This window comes from Gigantopelta aegis, chromosome 13, assembly GCF_016097555.1.
Source record: "Gigantopelta aegis isolate Gae_Host chromosome 13, Gae_host_genome, whole genome shotgun sequence".
Lineage (NCBI taxonomy): Eukaryota > Metazoa > Mollusca > Gastropoda > Neomphalida > Peltospiridae > Gigantopelta > Gigantopelta aegis.
In genome coordinates, this window is record NC_054711.1 from 28,304,132 (window position 1) to 28,322,437 (window position 18,306).

Sequence of the window (18,306 nt, forward strand, 5' to 3'; positions counted from 1 at the left end):
GATAGTGGGATATTAGCACACATATAACATTCTGTAGCCAAGTGCTGGGGTGATGGTGATGGTGGGATATTAGCACACATATAACATTCTCTAGCCAAGTGCTGGGGTGATGGTGATAGTGGGATATTAGCATATATATAACATTCTCTAGCCAAGTGCTGGGGTGATGGTGATAGTGGGATATTAGCATATATATAACATTATGTAGCCAAGTGCTGGGGTGATGCTGATAGTGGGATATTAGCACACATATAACATTCTCTAGCCAAGTGCTGGGGTGATGGTGATGGTGGGATATTAGCACACATATAACATTCTCTAGCCAAGTGCTGGGGTGATGGTGATAGTGGGATATTAGCATATATATAACATTCTGTAGCCAAGTGCTGGGGTGATGGTGATGGTGGGAATATATAGCTTAATTTTAGTAGTGGAGTAATAGCCTTAGAGAAAAAAAAACACGAGAGATTTAGTCTGACTATTAAGTAGTCTGGAAAGAAAGTAGTATAGCTGGAATCTTAGTACACACACAGACACACACATACACACACATACACACACAGGTGTGTGCGCATACACACATGCACACACACACGCACACATACATACACACACTCACACATACACACACACACACAGACACACATGTATACAAACACAGACACTCACAGACACAGACACACACACACACACACAGACACACACGTGCGCACACACAGACAGACACACAAACACACATGCACACACACAGACACACAAACACACATGTACACACACAGACACACATGCACACATACATACATACACACACACACATGTACATACACACACACACATACACACACAAACATGCACACACACACAGACATACACATACACACATATACAGACACACACACACACACATATACACACGTACACACGCACACATGCGAATGTACAGAACTAAGAGCTAAGACCAAGGAACATGATTTTATTTACCGAAATGGCGTCAGTTAGTAACTAATATCCACCTGCATGGTGGTGCATACGAAATTTGTACAACACACCCAGACGTTCACCAAGTGGGTAATTTATAACATACTTCAGCCAAGTGGTGGTATGGGGTTGGTGGATGGGGCAGGGGTGTAGCTTAGTAGTAGACCACTAGCCTTGAAAACAACTCATAGATTTTGTCGATTTAGTCTATTTATAAGTGGTATAACAGGAATTTCACCACATATGTAACATTCTCTTGCCAAATGGTGGTGTTGGGTTGAGGTGTAGGGGGTGTGTGGGTGAGGTGTAGGGGTTGTTGGGGGAGCATTGGTGTAGCTAGGAACTAGCCTGGAAAAAAACCCTCCTACATTTAGTCTATTTATAAGTAGTCTGAAAAAACCCCCTGTAAAGTGGGATTTTAATAAATACGTAACATTCCCAACCCAAGTGGGGTTGGGGTTGTGGCATGTGTGTAGCTTAGTAGTAGACCACTACCCTTGAAAAACCCTCAATATTTAGTCTATTTACAAGTAGTCTGGAAAGAACATAACTGGGATTTTCATACATATGTAACATTCCCAAGACAAGTCCTGGCTTGTTTCTCACAGCGACTCTCCCTCTGTGATGTGGCTAATGAATTCATGATGAGCGCTGCTCACAGGTGTCTGTGATATATATAACTGACTGGGCCACTCCACTTGACTTTCCCGACATCGTTTGTTTAACCTTTACCTGCACACTGGTCTACTTGTAAATACCCTGTCTTGTAGCACAGGACATGCAAGGTGTGTGAGGGTTTAGTTGTTGTAAAGCGATGCTTTGAATACTTTCAGATACAAGTACACATTGAAGTTCTTTATAGACAGGTGGTTGTTATACAAGTTGTTATTTATAGACAGGTTGTTGTTATACAAGGTGTTATCTATAGACAGTGGTTGTTATACAAGGTGTTATCTATATACAGGTTGTTGTTGTACAAGGTGTTATCTATAGACAGGTGATTGTTATACAAGTTGTTATTTATAGAAAGGTTGTTGTTATACAAGGTGTTATCTATAGACAGGTGGTTGTTATACAAGGTGTTATCTATAGACAGGTTGTTGTTGTACAAGGTGTTATCTATAGACAGGTGGTTGTTATACGAGGTGTTATCTATAGACAGGTTGTTGTTATACAAGGTGTTATCTGTAGACATGTGGTTGTTATACAAGGTGTTATCTAAGGACAGGTGGTTGTTAAGCACAATGTTTTTAAACAAATGGTTTCTATACAAGATTTTCATTATAGACAGGTGTACTTTATAAAAGTGATTGTTTGTTATTGAAGGTGTTCTTTATAGACAGGCAGTTGTTATGCACAATGTTTTTAATGACAGGTGGTTGTTTATGTGAGCAGTTCTTATAGACATGTGGTTGTAATACTAAATGTTCTTTATAGACAGGTGGTTGTTATACAAGATGCTGTCTTAGACAGGTGGTTGTTATACAAGGCATTTTTTATAGACAAGTGATTGTAATACACAATGTTCATTATAGACAGGTGATTGTTTTACATGTTTATAGACAGGTGATTGTTATACATGTATAAGATGTTATTTAAACACAGGTGATTGTTATTCAAGGTGTTATTTATTTACAGGTTATTGTTATACAAAGTGTTCTTTATACACAGGTGGTTGTTATATAAAATGTCTTTATAAACAGGTGGTTGTTATATAAGGTGTTCTTTATAGACAGGTGATTGTTATACAAGATGTTCGTTATAGACATATGGTTGTTATACAATATGTTCTTTATAGACAGGTTATTTTTATACAGTGCCTTTTATTAAAAAAATTATTGTTATGCAAGGTGTTATTTATAGATCTATATAGACAAGTGGTTGTTATACAAAATGTGGGTTTTTTGTGATTGTTATACAGTGATATTTAAAAACCTTGGGCCTAATTCACTTAACCCTCACAACTTTAAGCAAAGAGACTTGAGTGTATGATGCAATGTTGTTTAACAAAGCTTAAGAAAGCTTTGTGAATTAGGACCCACATGTAGATCGTTAAACAAAGTGGTCTTTATAGACAGGTGGTTATTTTTCTGAGTGACCACTATAACACAAGAAGTCCACAATTTCTAACAATAATTCGCAATATCTTTCAACAGTTATCTTTCTAACAATAATTTGCAATATCTTTCAACAGTTATCTTTCTAACAATAATTTGCAATATCTTTCAACAGTTATCTTTCTAACAATAATTCGCAATATCTTTCAACAGTTATCGGTCTAACAATAATTCGCAATATCTTTCAACAGTTATCGGTCTAACAATAATTCGCAATATCTTTCAACAGTTATCGGTCTAACAATAATTCGCAATATCTTTCAACAGTTATTGTGTCTGTCTTCACACTGGAAGCAGCTATGTACATTCACATATGTCTCCTTCATGTTTTATTGATGCTGCCAGTGTTTCCACGGCAGCCAACTTAGATCTGAACTGCTTTTTTTTGCTGCGGTTTTGACATTCCCTACTGGCCAGCCTGATATTGTCTGTCAGAGTTCAGTCAGAAATATGTGGCCAAAATGAGCAGATATATTTTAGTACATACAGAACAAACACCACATGTCCATGGCAGTGTATTATTTTTTTGCAGGGATATACAGGTAATAAGAAATACAGGTAAATGAAATACAGGTAAACTGGCCAACGAGATATTGTCTGTCTTCAGAAAGAAATATGTTGCTAAAATGAGCAGATATATTTTAGTACTTACAGAACAAAAAACACATGTCCATGGCAGTATATTATTTTTTGCAGGGATATACAGGTAATAAGAAATACAGGTAAGTGAAATACAGGTAAATACAGGTAAATTAGCCAACGAGATATTGTCTGTCAGAGTTCAGAAAGAAATATGTGGCCAAAATGAGCAGATATATTTTAGTACGTACTGAACAAACACCACATGTCCATGACAGTGTATTATATTTTTTGAAGGGATATACAGGTAATAAGAAATACAGGTAAAAAATTTGGGTTTTTTAAAGAAAGAAAGAAATGTTTTATTTAACGACGCACTCAACACATTTTATTTACGGTTATATGGCGTCAGACATATGGTTAAGGACCACACAGATTTTGAGAGGAAACCCGCTGTCGCCACTACATGGGCTACTCTTTCTGATTAGCAGCAAGGGATCTTTTATTTGCGCTTCCCACAGGCAGGATAGCACAAACCATGGCCTTTGTTGAACCAGTTATGGATCACTGGTTGGTGCAAGTGGTTCACACCTACCCATTGAGCCTTGCAGAGCACTCACTCAGGGTTTGGAGTCGGTATCTGGATTAAAAATCCCATGCCTTGACTGGGATCCAAACCCAGTACCTACCGGCCTGTAGACAGATGGCCTAACCACGACGCCACCGAGGCCGGTCTTGTTTTTTTTTAATGAATCATAAGAAAGAAGGTACAATCAAACCTGTGTTAAGCAGCTACCAAAAGGAGTATAAAAAGTGGCCGTTTAATTACCTATAGGTCAGTTTATACTATATTTGATGATTTGGGAGAGTAAACATATGGCCTCTTAACACAGTTGGCTGCTTAATACAGGTCAGGTTATAGTATATTAGATGATTTGGGAGAGTAAACATATAGCCTCTTAACACAGGTGACTGCTTAATACAGGTCAGGTTATAGTATATTAGATGATTTGGGAGCGTAAACATATAGCCTCTTAACACAGGTGACTGCTTAATACAGGTCAGGTTATAGTATATTAGGTGATTTGGGAGACTAAACATATGGTCTCTTAACGCAGGTGACTGCTTAATACAGGTCAGGTTATAGTATATTAGGTGATTTGGGAGAGTAAACATATGGTCTCTATAACACAGGCCCCTGCGCATGCTGTAACCTCACCGTGGTGCAGGGGTGTAACATTCTCTTTGAGAATGGCCAATACAGCACACATTGAAGTTTAGAGTAAAAGTCAGTATCTCTCTGTGATATTTGTATTTTGCACAGTTCTTTACACTGTTTTTATTTATATCTTGAATTTTTCTGTTGATGTTGATCATCACCTTATTTGTTTCCATTACCATAGTTTGACACCCAATAGCCGATGTATTTTTCGTGCTGGGGTATCGTTAAACATTCATTCATTCATTCATTCATTCTATAACACAGGTGGCTGCTTAATACAGGTCAGGTTATAGTATATTAGGTGAATTGGGGGAGTAAACATATGGTCTCTTAACACAGGTGACTGCTTAATACAGGTCAGGTTATAGTGTATTAGGTGATTTGGGAGAGTAAACACATGACCTCTTAATGCAGGTGGCAGCTTAATACAGGTCAGTTTGTACTATAGTAGATGATTTGGGAGAGTAAACATATGGCCTCTAAACACAGGTGTCTGCTTAATACAGGTCAGTTTGTACTATATTAGGTGATTTAAGTGAGTAAACATATGGTCTCTTAACACAGGTTGCTGCTAAATGTAGGTCAGGTTATAGTATATTAGATGATTTGGGAGAGTAAACATATGGTCTCTTAACACAGGTGACTGCTTAATACAGGTCAGGTTATAGTGTATTAGGTGATTTAGGAGAGTAAACACATGGCCTCTTAACGCAGGTGGCTGCTTAATACAGGTCAGTTTGTACTATAGTACATGATTTGGGAGAGTAAACATATGGCCTCTAAACACAGGTGTCTGCTTAATACAGGTCAGTTTGTACTATATTAGGTGATTTGAATGAGTAAACATATGGTCTCTTAACACAGGTTGCTGCTAAATTCAGGTCAGGTTATAGTATATTAGGTGATTTGAGTGAGTAAACATATGGTTCTATTAACACAGGTTGCTGCTAAATACAGGTCAGTTTGTTCTATATTAGGTGATTTGGGAGAGTAAACATGGTCTCTTATCACAGGTGACTGCTTCATACAGGTCAGGTTATAGTATATTAGATGATTTGGGAGAGTAAACACATGGCCTCTTAACACAGGTGACTGCTTCATACAGGTCAGGTTATAGTATATTAGATGATTTGGGAGAGTAAACACATGGCCTCTTAACAGATTTCTGCTTAATACAGGTCAGTTTATACTATATTAGATGATTTAGGAGAGTAAACATTTAGCTTCTTAACACAAGTGTCTGCTTTATACAGGTCAGTGTATACTATATTAGATGATTTGTGAGAGTAAACATATGGCCTCTTAACACAGGTTTCTGCTTAATCAGATTTGTACTATATTAGATGATTTGGGAAAATAAAAATATGGCCAGTTAATACAGGTTGCTGCTTAATACAGATGGCAACTAGAACTGGTTTGACTCGAGTTTTAATTAAGGATTGTCTATTATATCTTTCACATTCATCAGGGTATGAACAGAAATCATTTTGTGGATGATTTTGTTTTGTTCATACCCAGATGAAGGAAGGAAGGAAATGGTTTATTTAACGACACACTCAACACATTTTATTTACGGTTATATGACGTCAGACATATGGTTAAGGACCACACAGATTTTGAGAGGAAACCCGCTGTCGCCACTACATGGGCTACTCTTTCCGATTAGCAGCAAGGGATCTTTTATTTGCGCTTCCCACAGGCAGGATAGCACAAACCATGGCCTTTGTTGAACCAGTTATGGATCATTGGTCGGTGCAAGTGGTTCACACCTACCCATTGAGCCTTGCGGAGCACTCACTCAGGGTTTGGAGTCGGTATCTGGATTAAAAATCCCATGCCTCGACTGGGATCCGAACCCAGTACCTACCAGCCTGTAGACAGATGGCCTAACCACGACGCCACCGAGGCCGGTCTTGTTTTTTTTTAATGAATCATAAGGAAGAAGGTACAATGAAACCTGTGTTAAGCAGCTACCAAAAGGAGTATAAAAGTGGCCGTTTAATTACCTATAGGTCAGTTTATACTATATTTGATGATTTGGGAGAGTAAACATATGGCCTCTTAACACAGTTGGCTGCTTAATGCAGGTCAGGTTATAGTATATTAGGTGATTTGGGAGAGTAAACATATGGCCTCTTAACACAGGTGACTGCTTAATGCAGGTCAGGTTATAGTATATTAGGTGATTTGGGAGAGTAAACATATGGCCTCTTAACACAGGTGACTGCTTAATGCGGGTCAGGTTATAGTATATTAGGTGATTTGGGAGAGTAAACATATGGCCTCTTAACACAGGTCACTGCTTAATGCAGGTCAGGTTATAGTATATTAGGTGATTTGGGAGAGTAAACATATGGCCTCTTAACACAGGTGACTGCTTAATGCAGGTCAGGTTATAGTATATTAGGTGATTTGGGAGAGTAAACATATGGCCTCTTAACACAGGTGACTGCTTAATGCAGGTCAGGTTATAGTATATTAGGTGATTTGGGAGAGTAAACATATGGCCTCTTAACACAGGTGACTGCTTAATGCAGGTCAGGTTATAGTATATTAGGTGATTTGGGAGAGTAAACATATGGCCTCTTAACACAGGTGACTGCTTAATCAAGTGGCTGTTAGAGCAGATTTGTACTATATTAGATAATTTGCGAAAATAAAAATGTGGCCAGTTAATACAGGTGGCTGCATAATACAAATGGCCACTAGAACAGGTTTGTCTCATGTTTTAATTAAGGATTGTCTATTATTTCTTTCATATTTATCAGGGTATGAATAACCAGATGAATAACAGACAATCGTTATAATTAAATTTAAAACATACTTACACTAATAATAACGTTAAATGTTCATACTTTATTTTGAATATTTTTGAATGAACAAACTCCCATTGCTACGGCTGAACCAAAGGGATGATGTTATATTGCAATGAATGTAACGGACATTTACTTATTGATTAATGGTAGAAAGTTAAATCTCTTATTTAATCTCTGTTACGTAAATCTCTGTGGCTTAAACATTATGAATGGTTTTATACATTGTGTCTATAGAGGGACGAGACGTAGCCCAGTGGTAAATCGCTCGCTTGATGTGTGGTTGGTTTGGGATCGATCCCCATCGGTAAGCCCATTGGGTTATTTCTCAATCCAGCCAGTGCACTACGACTGAAGGCTATGGATTTTTCTCATTCCAGCTAGTGTACCAAAGCTGGTCAAAGGCTGTGGTATGTGCTATCCTGTCTGTGGGATAGTGCATATAAAAGATCCCTTGCTACTGATGGAAAAATATAGCAGGTTTCCTCTCTAAGATTATATGTCAAAATTACCAAATGTTTGATATCCAATAGCCAATGATTAATCGGCTATTTGATGTCAAACATTTGGTAATTCACACATGAAGTCATCAGACAAAACCTGCTACATTTTTCCATTAGTAGCAAGGGATCGTTTATATGCACTTTTCCAAAGACAGGAAAGCACATACCACGACCTTTGACCAGCTTTGGTGCACTGGTTGGAACGAGAAAAATCCAATCAGTTGAATAGATCCACTGATGTGGTTCGATCCTGTGACGCAAGCACCTCAAGCGAGCAGTCAACCCACTGAGCTAAATCCTGCCCCCGTACATTCCAAAACAAAAAGTTGAGAAATTTCTTTAACCTTCTGACTACAGGATTAATTTTTGACAAGAATCATTTTGAGGGGGTACCAATTTATAACATCTACTCATAAAGTTTATATTTGAATTGGTAAGTATTATTTTGGTGGGTTTTTCTAATTTTCATGATATTTTAGATCAGTTATTATTAATTAAAATTAAGCCAAAAATCTAAAAATTCACATTTACTCACGGCCATTTGTGGCCAGCTGTCCAGTATTTATGTCCATTATTCTCAATAACAGTGGTTTTCTGACCAGAATTTGTTTTGGGAAACGAACTATGATTCACATCCCAATATTTCGTAAGGGGGAAAAACAGTTAATTTATTATCAAAGTAGCTGTCAAATCAGCTATCGATTCCTGAAAATGACTGCGATGTGCCGGCATTGTTGTCAAGCGAAAATACTTGCCTAAAATCACTTTTCCATTGACAAACAAAACACTATAAAGCAGCCATACTGTCAAGTAATGTATTTCCTGTTGTTATATTGTTATTTCTGGTGAGTGCCATGTCCAAAACGGCGGGAAATATGAATTGGGGAATGCACTGTATACAGTGTACAGTGTGTTGTTGCAAAACGGTGGGAAATATGAATTGGGGAATGCACTGTATACAGTGTACAGTGTGTTGTTGCAAAACGGTGGGAAATATGAATTGGGGAATGCACTGTATACAGTGTACAGTGTGTCGACTGGCATGACGTCGGGTGAGATACCTCACCTGTAGCCTCTAGAATGTTAAATGAAACTAGTCTAAACAAATAGAAAATCTATTATTTCTACTTCTATTCATCTTACTCTGATTTCTTTCACTTTTTATTTTCAGACCGCAGATGAAAAGCTCAGAAATATAGGCACCAAGCCGCAGGGCTCGAAAACATCGAGTCCCTCTGGACCGTGCCCACAGGAGGAGGGGGAAGTGATGGCAGAACGGAGGATCCAGACCCGTACCGGGAGGAGGGATCGTTTTCGGGGCAGTGAGGCAACCAGAGGAGGGGTGGAGCACCACCGGGCGGAAATCAAGAGACGATCGCGCAGTGAGGGTCCACACAACCGAGTCTCCAGGTAAAACACTAGAGCACATTGATTAATCAAGAGACGATCGCACAGTGAGGGCCCACACAACCGAGTCTCCAGGTAAACCACTAGAGCACATTGATTAATAAAGATGATCGCACAGTGAGGATCCACACAACCAAGTCTCCAGGTAAACCACTAGAGCACATTGATTAATCAAGAGACGATCGCGCAGTGAGGGTCCACACAACTGAGTCTCCAGGTAAACCACTAGAGCACATTGATTAATCAAGAGACGATCGCGCAGTGAGGGCCCACACAACCGAGTCTCCAGGTAAAACACTAGAGCACATTGATTAATCAAGAGATGATCACGCAGTGAGGGCCCACACAACCGAGTCTCCAGGTAAACCACTAGAGCACATTGATTAATAAAGATGATCGCACAGTGAGGATCCACACAACCAAGTCTCCAGGTAAACCACTAGAGCACATTGATTAATCAAGAGACGATCGCGCAGTGAGGGTCCACACAACCGAGTCTCCAGGTAAACCACTAGAGCACATTGATTAATCAAGAGACGATCGCGCAGTGAGGGCCGACACAACCGAGTCTCCAGGTAAAACACTAGAGCACATTGATTAATCAAGAGATGATCACGCAGTGAGGGCCCACACAACCGAGTCTCCAGGTAAACCACTAGAGCACATTGATTAATAAAGATGATCACACAGTGAGGGTCCACACAACCGAGTCTCCAGGTAAACCACTAGAGCACATTGATTAATCAAGAGACGATCGCGCAGTGAGGGTCCACACAACCGAGTCTCCAGGTAAACCACTAGAGCACATTGATTAATCAAGAGATGATCACGCAGTGAGGGCCCACACAACCGAGTCTCCAGGTAAACCACTAGAGCACATTGATTAATCAAGAGACGATTGCGCAGTGAGGGTCCACACAACCGAGTCTCCAGGTAAACCACTAGAGCACATTGATTAATAAAGATGATCGCACAGTGAGGATCCACACAACCAAGTCTCCAGGTAAACCACTAGAGCACATTGATTAATCAAGAGACGATCGCGCAGTGAGGGTCCACACAACCGAGTCTCCAGGTAAACCACTAGAGCACATTGATTAATCAAGAGACGATTGCGCAGTGAGGGTCCACACAACCGAGTCTCCAGGTAAACCACTAGAGCACATTGATTAATAAAGATGATCGCACAGTGAGGATCCACACAACCAAGTCTCCAGGTAAACCACTAGAGCACATTGATTAATCAAGAGACGATCGCGCAGTGAGGGTCCACACAACCGAGTCTCCAGGTAAACCACTAGAGCACATTGATTAATCAAGAGATGATCGCGCAGTGAGGGCCCACACAACCGAGTCTCCAGGTAAACCACTAGAGCACATTGATTAATAAAGATGATCACACAGTGAGGGTCCACACAACCGAGTCTCCAGGTAAACCACTAGAGCACATTGATTAATCAAGAGACGATCGCGCAGTGAGGGCCCACACAACCGAGTCTCCAGGTAAACCACTAGAGCACATTGATTAATCAAGAGACGATCGCGCAGTGAGGGCCCACACAACCGAGTCTCCAGGTAAAACACTAGAGCACATTGATTAATCAAGAGATGATCGTGCAGTGAGGGACCGCACAATCGAGTCTCCAGGTGAACAAACTCCCGTAAAAGTTTTATATCAGACTTCTGAATAACAATGACATTACACAATTCATTCTTATATTATAATAATGATATTATAATAACTTTAATACCTACATTTTGTATTTAGCAACATTTTTCCTTACTAATTCATTATACAAGGGAGATAACTCGTGACAAATTCAGTACAACAGCAAATTCAATATAATGACAAAGTGACCCAGGGATGATTGTTAAATGTTTGTTTTGTTTAATGACACCACTAGAACACATTGATTCATTAATCATCGGCTATTGGATGTTAAATATTAGGTAATCCTGACACAGTCAGAAGAGGAAACCTGATACATTTTTCCTTTGACTAGTTGTGGTGCACAGACGAGAGAAAAAAGCTAATCAGCTGAATGGATTCACTGAGGTGGTTCGATCCTGCAACGCAAGCACCTCAAGCAAAGGGATGAATATGGTCTTTTGTAACAAGGTCTAACTAATTTTGAAGAGCTTGGCTATTGTTCCATTGAAATGTTTTAATGACTTTATTAAAACGAAGGAGCAGGACGTAGCCCAGTGGTAAAGCACTCGTCTGATGCACAGTCTGTCTGGGATCGATCCCCATCAGTGGGCCCATAGGCTATTTCTCATTCCAGCCAGTGCACCACGACTGGTACATCAAAGGCCGTGGTATGTGCTATCCTGTCTTTGAGATGGTGCATATGAAAAATCCTTTGTTATTAATGGAAAAAAGGAAGTAGGTTTCCTCTCTAAGACCATATGTCAGAATTACTAAATGTTTGACATCCAATAGCCAATGATTAATAAATTAATGTGCTCTAGTGGTGTCATTAAACAAAACAAACTTTAACCAATAGCCGATAATTAATAAATCAATGTGCTCTAGTGGTGTCGTTAAAGAAAACAAACTTTAACCAATAGCCGATGATTAATAAATCAATGTGCTCTAGTGGTGTTGTTAAACAAAACAAACTAAGTCATTAAAACGACATCATTTTTTGTTTTCCAGACCAAAAGAAGAGGAGTCTTTCGAATCGTATCCGAAAAATGAGAAGATCGTCGGGCCCATCTGGGCGGTGACTCACAGCTCGACCGCGACGCGGGTTTCGCGACACTCGCCACCACTCTCTGATGACGGAGGCTTCGTACACGTGCAGGAGGTTGCAGGAAGCGACTCAGATTCCACTGACAGCGATCGTAAAGTGTGGACGAAAAATCCGCTCATTGTTCGAAAAACCCGACGGACCGGACGAAGCGAAAAAAGACAGTCGCACGTCGAAAACGGCTTCTCGGTGCACAACAATACGGGGAAATCTTCGAACCGCGAGAGTTACGTTTATTATGGGTCGGGTCAGGATAAGAGCGACAGCAGCGGGACGGGAAGTCTGAAGGGCAATAAGTACCAGAAGCTGGAGGAACTGCGCAGACGGAGGATTGACATCCAGGTGACGTCCGACGAAGAGGTTCAGAGTACCCCAGCGTCCAGGATCTCCCGTCTCAGGCAGAGAGCCATTCAGAGTGGGCTGGGGAAGCAGGACAGTTCGGTGAGACACAGTGCAATAGAACCCTCCAGACAGCGTGGAGTAACGAGCAACACTTCTTCTTCACAGAGTTTCTCACAGAAACCTTCTGGTGTGAAGAATTTAGTTTCTTCGGTTCAGAATGGAAATACTGTTTCACAAGTGGGATATTCCAACCGGGGGCAGATAGCTCCAACGAATGTGAAACCGGCTTATCAAGTCAGTAGTAGTGTTCCTTCGCAACAGGTTGTGGCTCCTAAGTCGTTTCAGCATTCGAGTCGTTTTGTGGATAATTCTAGTCAAAACCAGAACAAACCGTACGTTTCTAGTCAGAAAGCCAAGAGACAGTCGTACGAAATTAAACCGTTTGATCAGAAAGGGTTTTCCGATTCAGGAATTTCCCACCAGCCTGATCTTCCAGCAAACTTTACAGTGCATTCTCAAAATCAACATAATGTTTCCGAACCGAAATCCGCGTTTACAAAAAGTGCCTACAGCACCTCTCCCGAAGTTGTGCCAAAACGGTTCTTTGACCGACCGAGAGTTCCGTCGGCTGATTCCATCTATGATGGTGTGTTTGATGACTCTGGCACCAAACAGAACATTGGTAGACCGTCTGCTCCTACGTACCACAATGTAGGACACGGCTTCGTGTACATGAGACCTGCATCGAGAACAGTGATGGAACTTCCAAAAGGAGACATGCTGATGTGTCCACCCGCGGCAATTTCCAACAGTCAGATGATGTCGGTGAATTCTAACGAGGTAGTGGAGTTGAGACTGAAGACAAACCGCGTACTGGATCACCCACCTCCGTCCATGCAGGGCACTCCAGCCAAGCTGGTGATGAACAGAGTGAACAGTGATGACGATGACTCCCTGGATGAACTCATAGAGTCCAACATCCAGTACCTGGATCGGGAGATCGACAGGAGTAGAAAGAAAACAGCCACGCAGGTCACTAAATCGGCCAGTCTGCCAGACCCCAGACATTTTTCACAATTTCAGATGCAGGAATCTGGAGTTATCGTCCCTGTTCGCTCAGAGTTAAAAATTCCATTTGCTAGTCAGTCTCAAGGATTAGCTGAATGGAAGATTCCCAATCAGCCGCATATAAGCCGCGGCACAGAGCTACAGTTTCATATTCCAGTGGGATCCGGGGCTTACCTCCCTCCAGAGATCTTCATAGCCGACGAGAATAGACCTGGCTCCTTTAGCTCCATCTACAGTGGAATATCTGGACAGACGAATGGACAGTTTAGTGGACATCCTGGAAATGTGTATGGAAGTGGATCCCTCCATCCTGGTAGCGTAGCCTCAGGATCGTCGCATGGAAGTGGAACGATATATCCGAACTCACACGCCGAGAGAAAGCTGTCTTATGACAGTCGGGCTATTTACACTCTTCCTGGAAGCGAGTTCCACGACCGAGATATGTCCAAGTCAGACACTCAGCTGAATTCAGCCTCCACGCTTCCCATGTACAGAGGGGACCCGATGAATGTGACGTATAACCAGCCCTACTCCAGTTCTACCGACCAGCTGGTACACAGGAGTGGATTAACCATCCCTTCCCTAGACCGGGGAATGTTCTCTGACGTGGAGTACAACATAGAGGTGTCCGACAGAGTCAAGAAGTGGGAGAAGTACATGCAAAAGAGATCGGAAACCAACGAGGAGGCTCTCACAACAATTCAGGAACAGGACTTCTTCCCAAGGGACGTACGGAGATCGGTTTTTCTGGACCAGAGGCTAAACATCCCAGAGTCCCCGACAATGTCCATGGCACAGAATTTCGTGTGGAGTGGAGTGTCCTTAAAACCATCAAGTTCCGATCCCATGATAAACCTGTCTGGGGATTCGCACATGTTTGCAAAACAGACGAACCGAATTGTGATCCAGGAACCAATGTCCGGGGCCAAGTATCACACTACGAACACGGTGAGCTCCATCTTCATGCCAGGACCTCAGCGAGCATCACCGGGACTGATGAGTGCGGCCGATCTACGCAAACACATGGTGGCAAACAAACAGCCAATGGACGAACAGCAAATCCACGCCCTGACCAATCAGAACCCTAACCCTGTGAACTGCAGGTACCAGGAGCTGGATGAGCTTCAGGAGGCCAAATCGGAAACAGTGCGAGACCTCTGCAAGATGTTTGACATCAGTTTCCAGAATGAAGGTCAGCTGATGCCGTGTGAAGAGAAGCCGGCCAGGCTGTCTCCATCCCAGGCAGACGGCGACACGAACTGGACGCAGCTTATCTCTGACCTGGAGACGAAGATCAAAGAGACGGAAGTTTGGTCCCCAGAGATGGAGAGTCAGGAGGGAGATCTCGTCAGCATAGAGAGAGTGAAAGCGAGGACGCTTCAGACAATTCCGTTCTCGGAGGATCCTTTCTGGAAGGAGATTGAGGAGATGACCAGCTTTGAGAAGCTGTTTAAACCGGAGGAGTTCGACAGTCCTCTTGCCTTCAGAGCCGCTAATCCCATAGAATTCGCTTCCAGCCAGAGCAACACTCTTCCAGCACAGCCAAGGATTTCGGCAAGGGATCGTATCACCAGATCCAAGTCCCTGTACACCCCCAACATTACCCCACTGACGATATCGGTGGACAAGTACAATGGTCCAAATGCTCTGGATGATGTTCTGGAGGATATCAGAGTATCACTGGAGAAACAGAGTCCCAAAGTGAGAAAAGGCGGTGATAGTTCTGACTCACATCGGTCTTCACCTGGCCCTCCATACACAGACCTCCATGGAATGCAAAGGTCAAGGTCGAATGTGTACTGGGAGAGGAAACCGGAGACGTCTGCTGTGACACAGTCTCAAGGATTGCTGACATACGCCAACCCAACACAGCCTGAAGCCAAACTTCAAGACTCTTACCCGGGAATGGAGCAGTATCCTAACGTTGTCAATGGCAACTACCAGCTAGATCCTGACATCCTCAAACAGAAACTATTGAGGACAGGATTAGTTGATGAACAGCGACAGAAGCAACAGCTGCAGATGCAGCAGTCATCACGACTGTTTCAACACAGACCCAGCCCATTGATTATTCCAAGACCTCCGCAGTTCTATGCTCCAGCTCCTCAACCTCTTGTTTCTCAGCCGATATATTTGAACCGGCCATCAGAGGAGAAGAGAAATGAGGTCAACCAGTCCATGGAGGAGCTGCGCCAGCTGGCTCAAGACGTGGAGAAAAAGGTTGGCATGATCAAGTCGAAGATTGTCCGAGCTGACGAAAACAACCTCGATAAGATTTTACTGACTCTGAAGAAGTTTGCACCCACAATGCAGACACGATCTCCAGAACCAAGACCAGACTCTTTTGAAGATTTCTATGTAAAAAAAAAGTCCAAGCTTTCCGAAGCCCTTTTTGAACTGGATAAAATTTACAATGGTTTAGATCTAGATGAGAACTCAATGGTGGAGCATGCCAGAAGAGAAGATTATCCGTCGTACAAAAGACCCTCTCCCATTGGTCAGCAGAAACAAGATGACAAACCAGAGCAGACCAGTAGCATAACATTTCAGGTCTCAAAGCCAAGTTTTCAAAAACCACAGCAGAGGACGGATTCAGATATTGATGCCATCCAGAGATCATTTCAGGCCATTTTGGATGAGGTGAATCAAGCACCAGCTGTGAAGATGGTATCAAGTTCAGCATCAACAAGCGTGGTGCAGCCAGGACACCCGACATCTACAGTGAAAACCGTAGCAAGTTCTCTAGCAAGTAGCATAGCATCCCAAAGATACCAGACCTCGATTGCCAAGACCCAGCCAAGTTCCATACCAACAACGATAATACAGCCCAGACAGATGGAGACTTTGTCCAGCAAGACAACTGTGGTAAGCTCCTTCCAGCAGGTTGAGAGAAGTCCTGAGGTGAAGAGGAGAAACATTGTCAGCAGTGCTAAGTCAGTCTTCCAGCCTTTTGTGCCATCTGTTCAGACTCAGGTGAAAACACAACCTCAGAGAAAGAACGAAAGTGTTGTACAGACATCAGCATCATCAACAGCAGTCTCATCAAAGGTTGTGGACATGTCGGGAAGCAAACAGAATGCCACTCTACCTCTTGTTACGGCACAGGTCAAAATGCCAGCAGTCTCATCTCTGAAGACAAAGGTTCCACCAGAAACAAGTCCGAAGCCTAAGAGACAGAATCTACAGGCTAGGACATCGCGGGGGGTGTCGGCTGTGACGCTGACTCCAGCTCCTGCTCTAGTTCCTCCAGAGACAAGTCCTAAACCAAAACGACAAGTCCAACCCAAGTCTGTTGCCAGCTCCTCAACGACCATGACTCTCTCCTCGTCTCCCACTGTTGTTCACTCTTCTGCCACAGTCTCAATGCCCAGACCAAAGCCTCCAGGACAGAGTTCAGCATCTCATATACCAACCAGACAGGTGACTCTGCCGAAAACTTCATCCACTTCCACAACAGAAAGTTCCTCGCTGACCTCTTCTGTGTCTTCTCTGGACACCTCACAGAGAGATAGTCTAGCAGCGAATGTGTCCAAGCTGATGCATCAGTCAGGGACGGGAGGACCTCAGCCCCAGAGTCAAAGTGTTTCTATCACTTTGAAGACTCCAGTGATGAGCTCGTCTTCAGTGGGTCCACCTGCAAATGCTGCTTCGATGCAGACATCAAAATCTCCAAGGGAACGTAGGTCACGAGGACGGTTTCGTTCAAAAAATCCTGACATAGTTGAAGACGATGTGGCAGTTCGAAAAGCGAGGTCAAAATCCACTCCGAGAATAGATACCCAGACATCATCAGTTATATCGTCTCCAACCTCGGCCGATTATCTCAATCCAAGGGAGAGCACTCCGCCACAGTCTCGTATGCGGATTCGGCCTGAAAAGGAGGCGGATTTGATGCATGATGACTTGGCGTATAGAAATCTGAGAAAAGATGTCACCATAGATCCTCCTAAGTTGCCAACAACAACAGCATGTTCTGCTATAGAAATTGAGCTGAAATCGCCCGTAAACTCAGCTGCCAGTACTCCTCAAACAAAACCAAAATTCAATAAAACTGTTGATCTAAGCAAGGTGAAAAATTCATCGGAAAATTCATCGGGAAGTTCACCAACTGTCGACTCACCGAAACTGAAAACTGTTGAAACACAGACTTCTGCTGACGAGCGTAAGTCATCCAGGTCGAGATTCAGCAAAAGGCAGGACGGGAAAAGAAAAATGGGTCGTGGGATTGCCATGATGCTGGAGATATTTAGCTCTAGCGATGATGATCGGAGGATGCGACCTCTGCACACGAGAAGTGCTCCAGATCTGAGTCTCGTCTGCAAGGATGATGACGATGGTGATGATGAGGATGCCGATGATGAACAGAATAAAACTGAAATCGTGAGTGAAGTGCACGTGACTTCTTCGTCGTGTCAGAGCGAAGCACAAAATGAATTCTGTAGTGATAGTGTAGCCATCAGTCTGAAGCAGTGTTCGACGGATTGTTCGGAAAACGTTTCTGAAGTACCGTCATCACCAACGGCA

General features: G+C 42.5%; 1 protein-coding gene across 1 annotated transcript in view; it reads left to right on the forward strand.

The window, feature by feature from the left end:
- LOC121387743 overlaps positions 1-18,306 on the forward strand; it is an 89,541-nt gene that overhangs the window by 58,817 nt on the left and 12,418 nt on the right. Inside the window, 2 exon segments of the mRNA XM_041518944.1 lie at positions 9,384-9,622; positions 12,279-18,306. Coding sequence (XP_041374878.1) covers positions 9,480-9,622; positions 12,279-18,306 — 6,171 coding nt within the window. The 5' untranslated portion in view covers positions 9,384-9,479.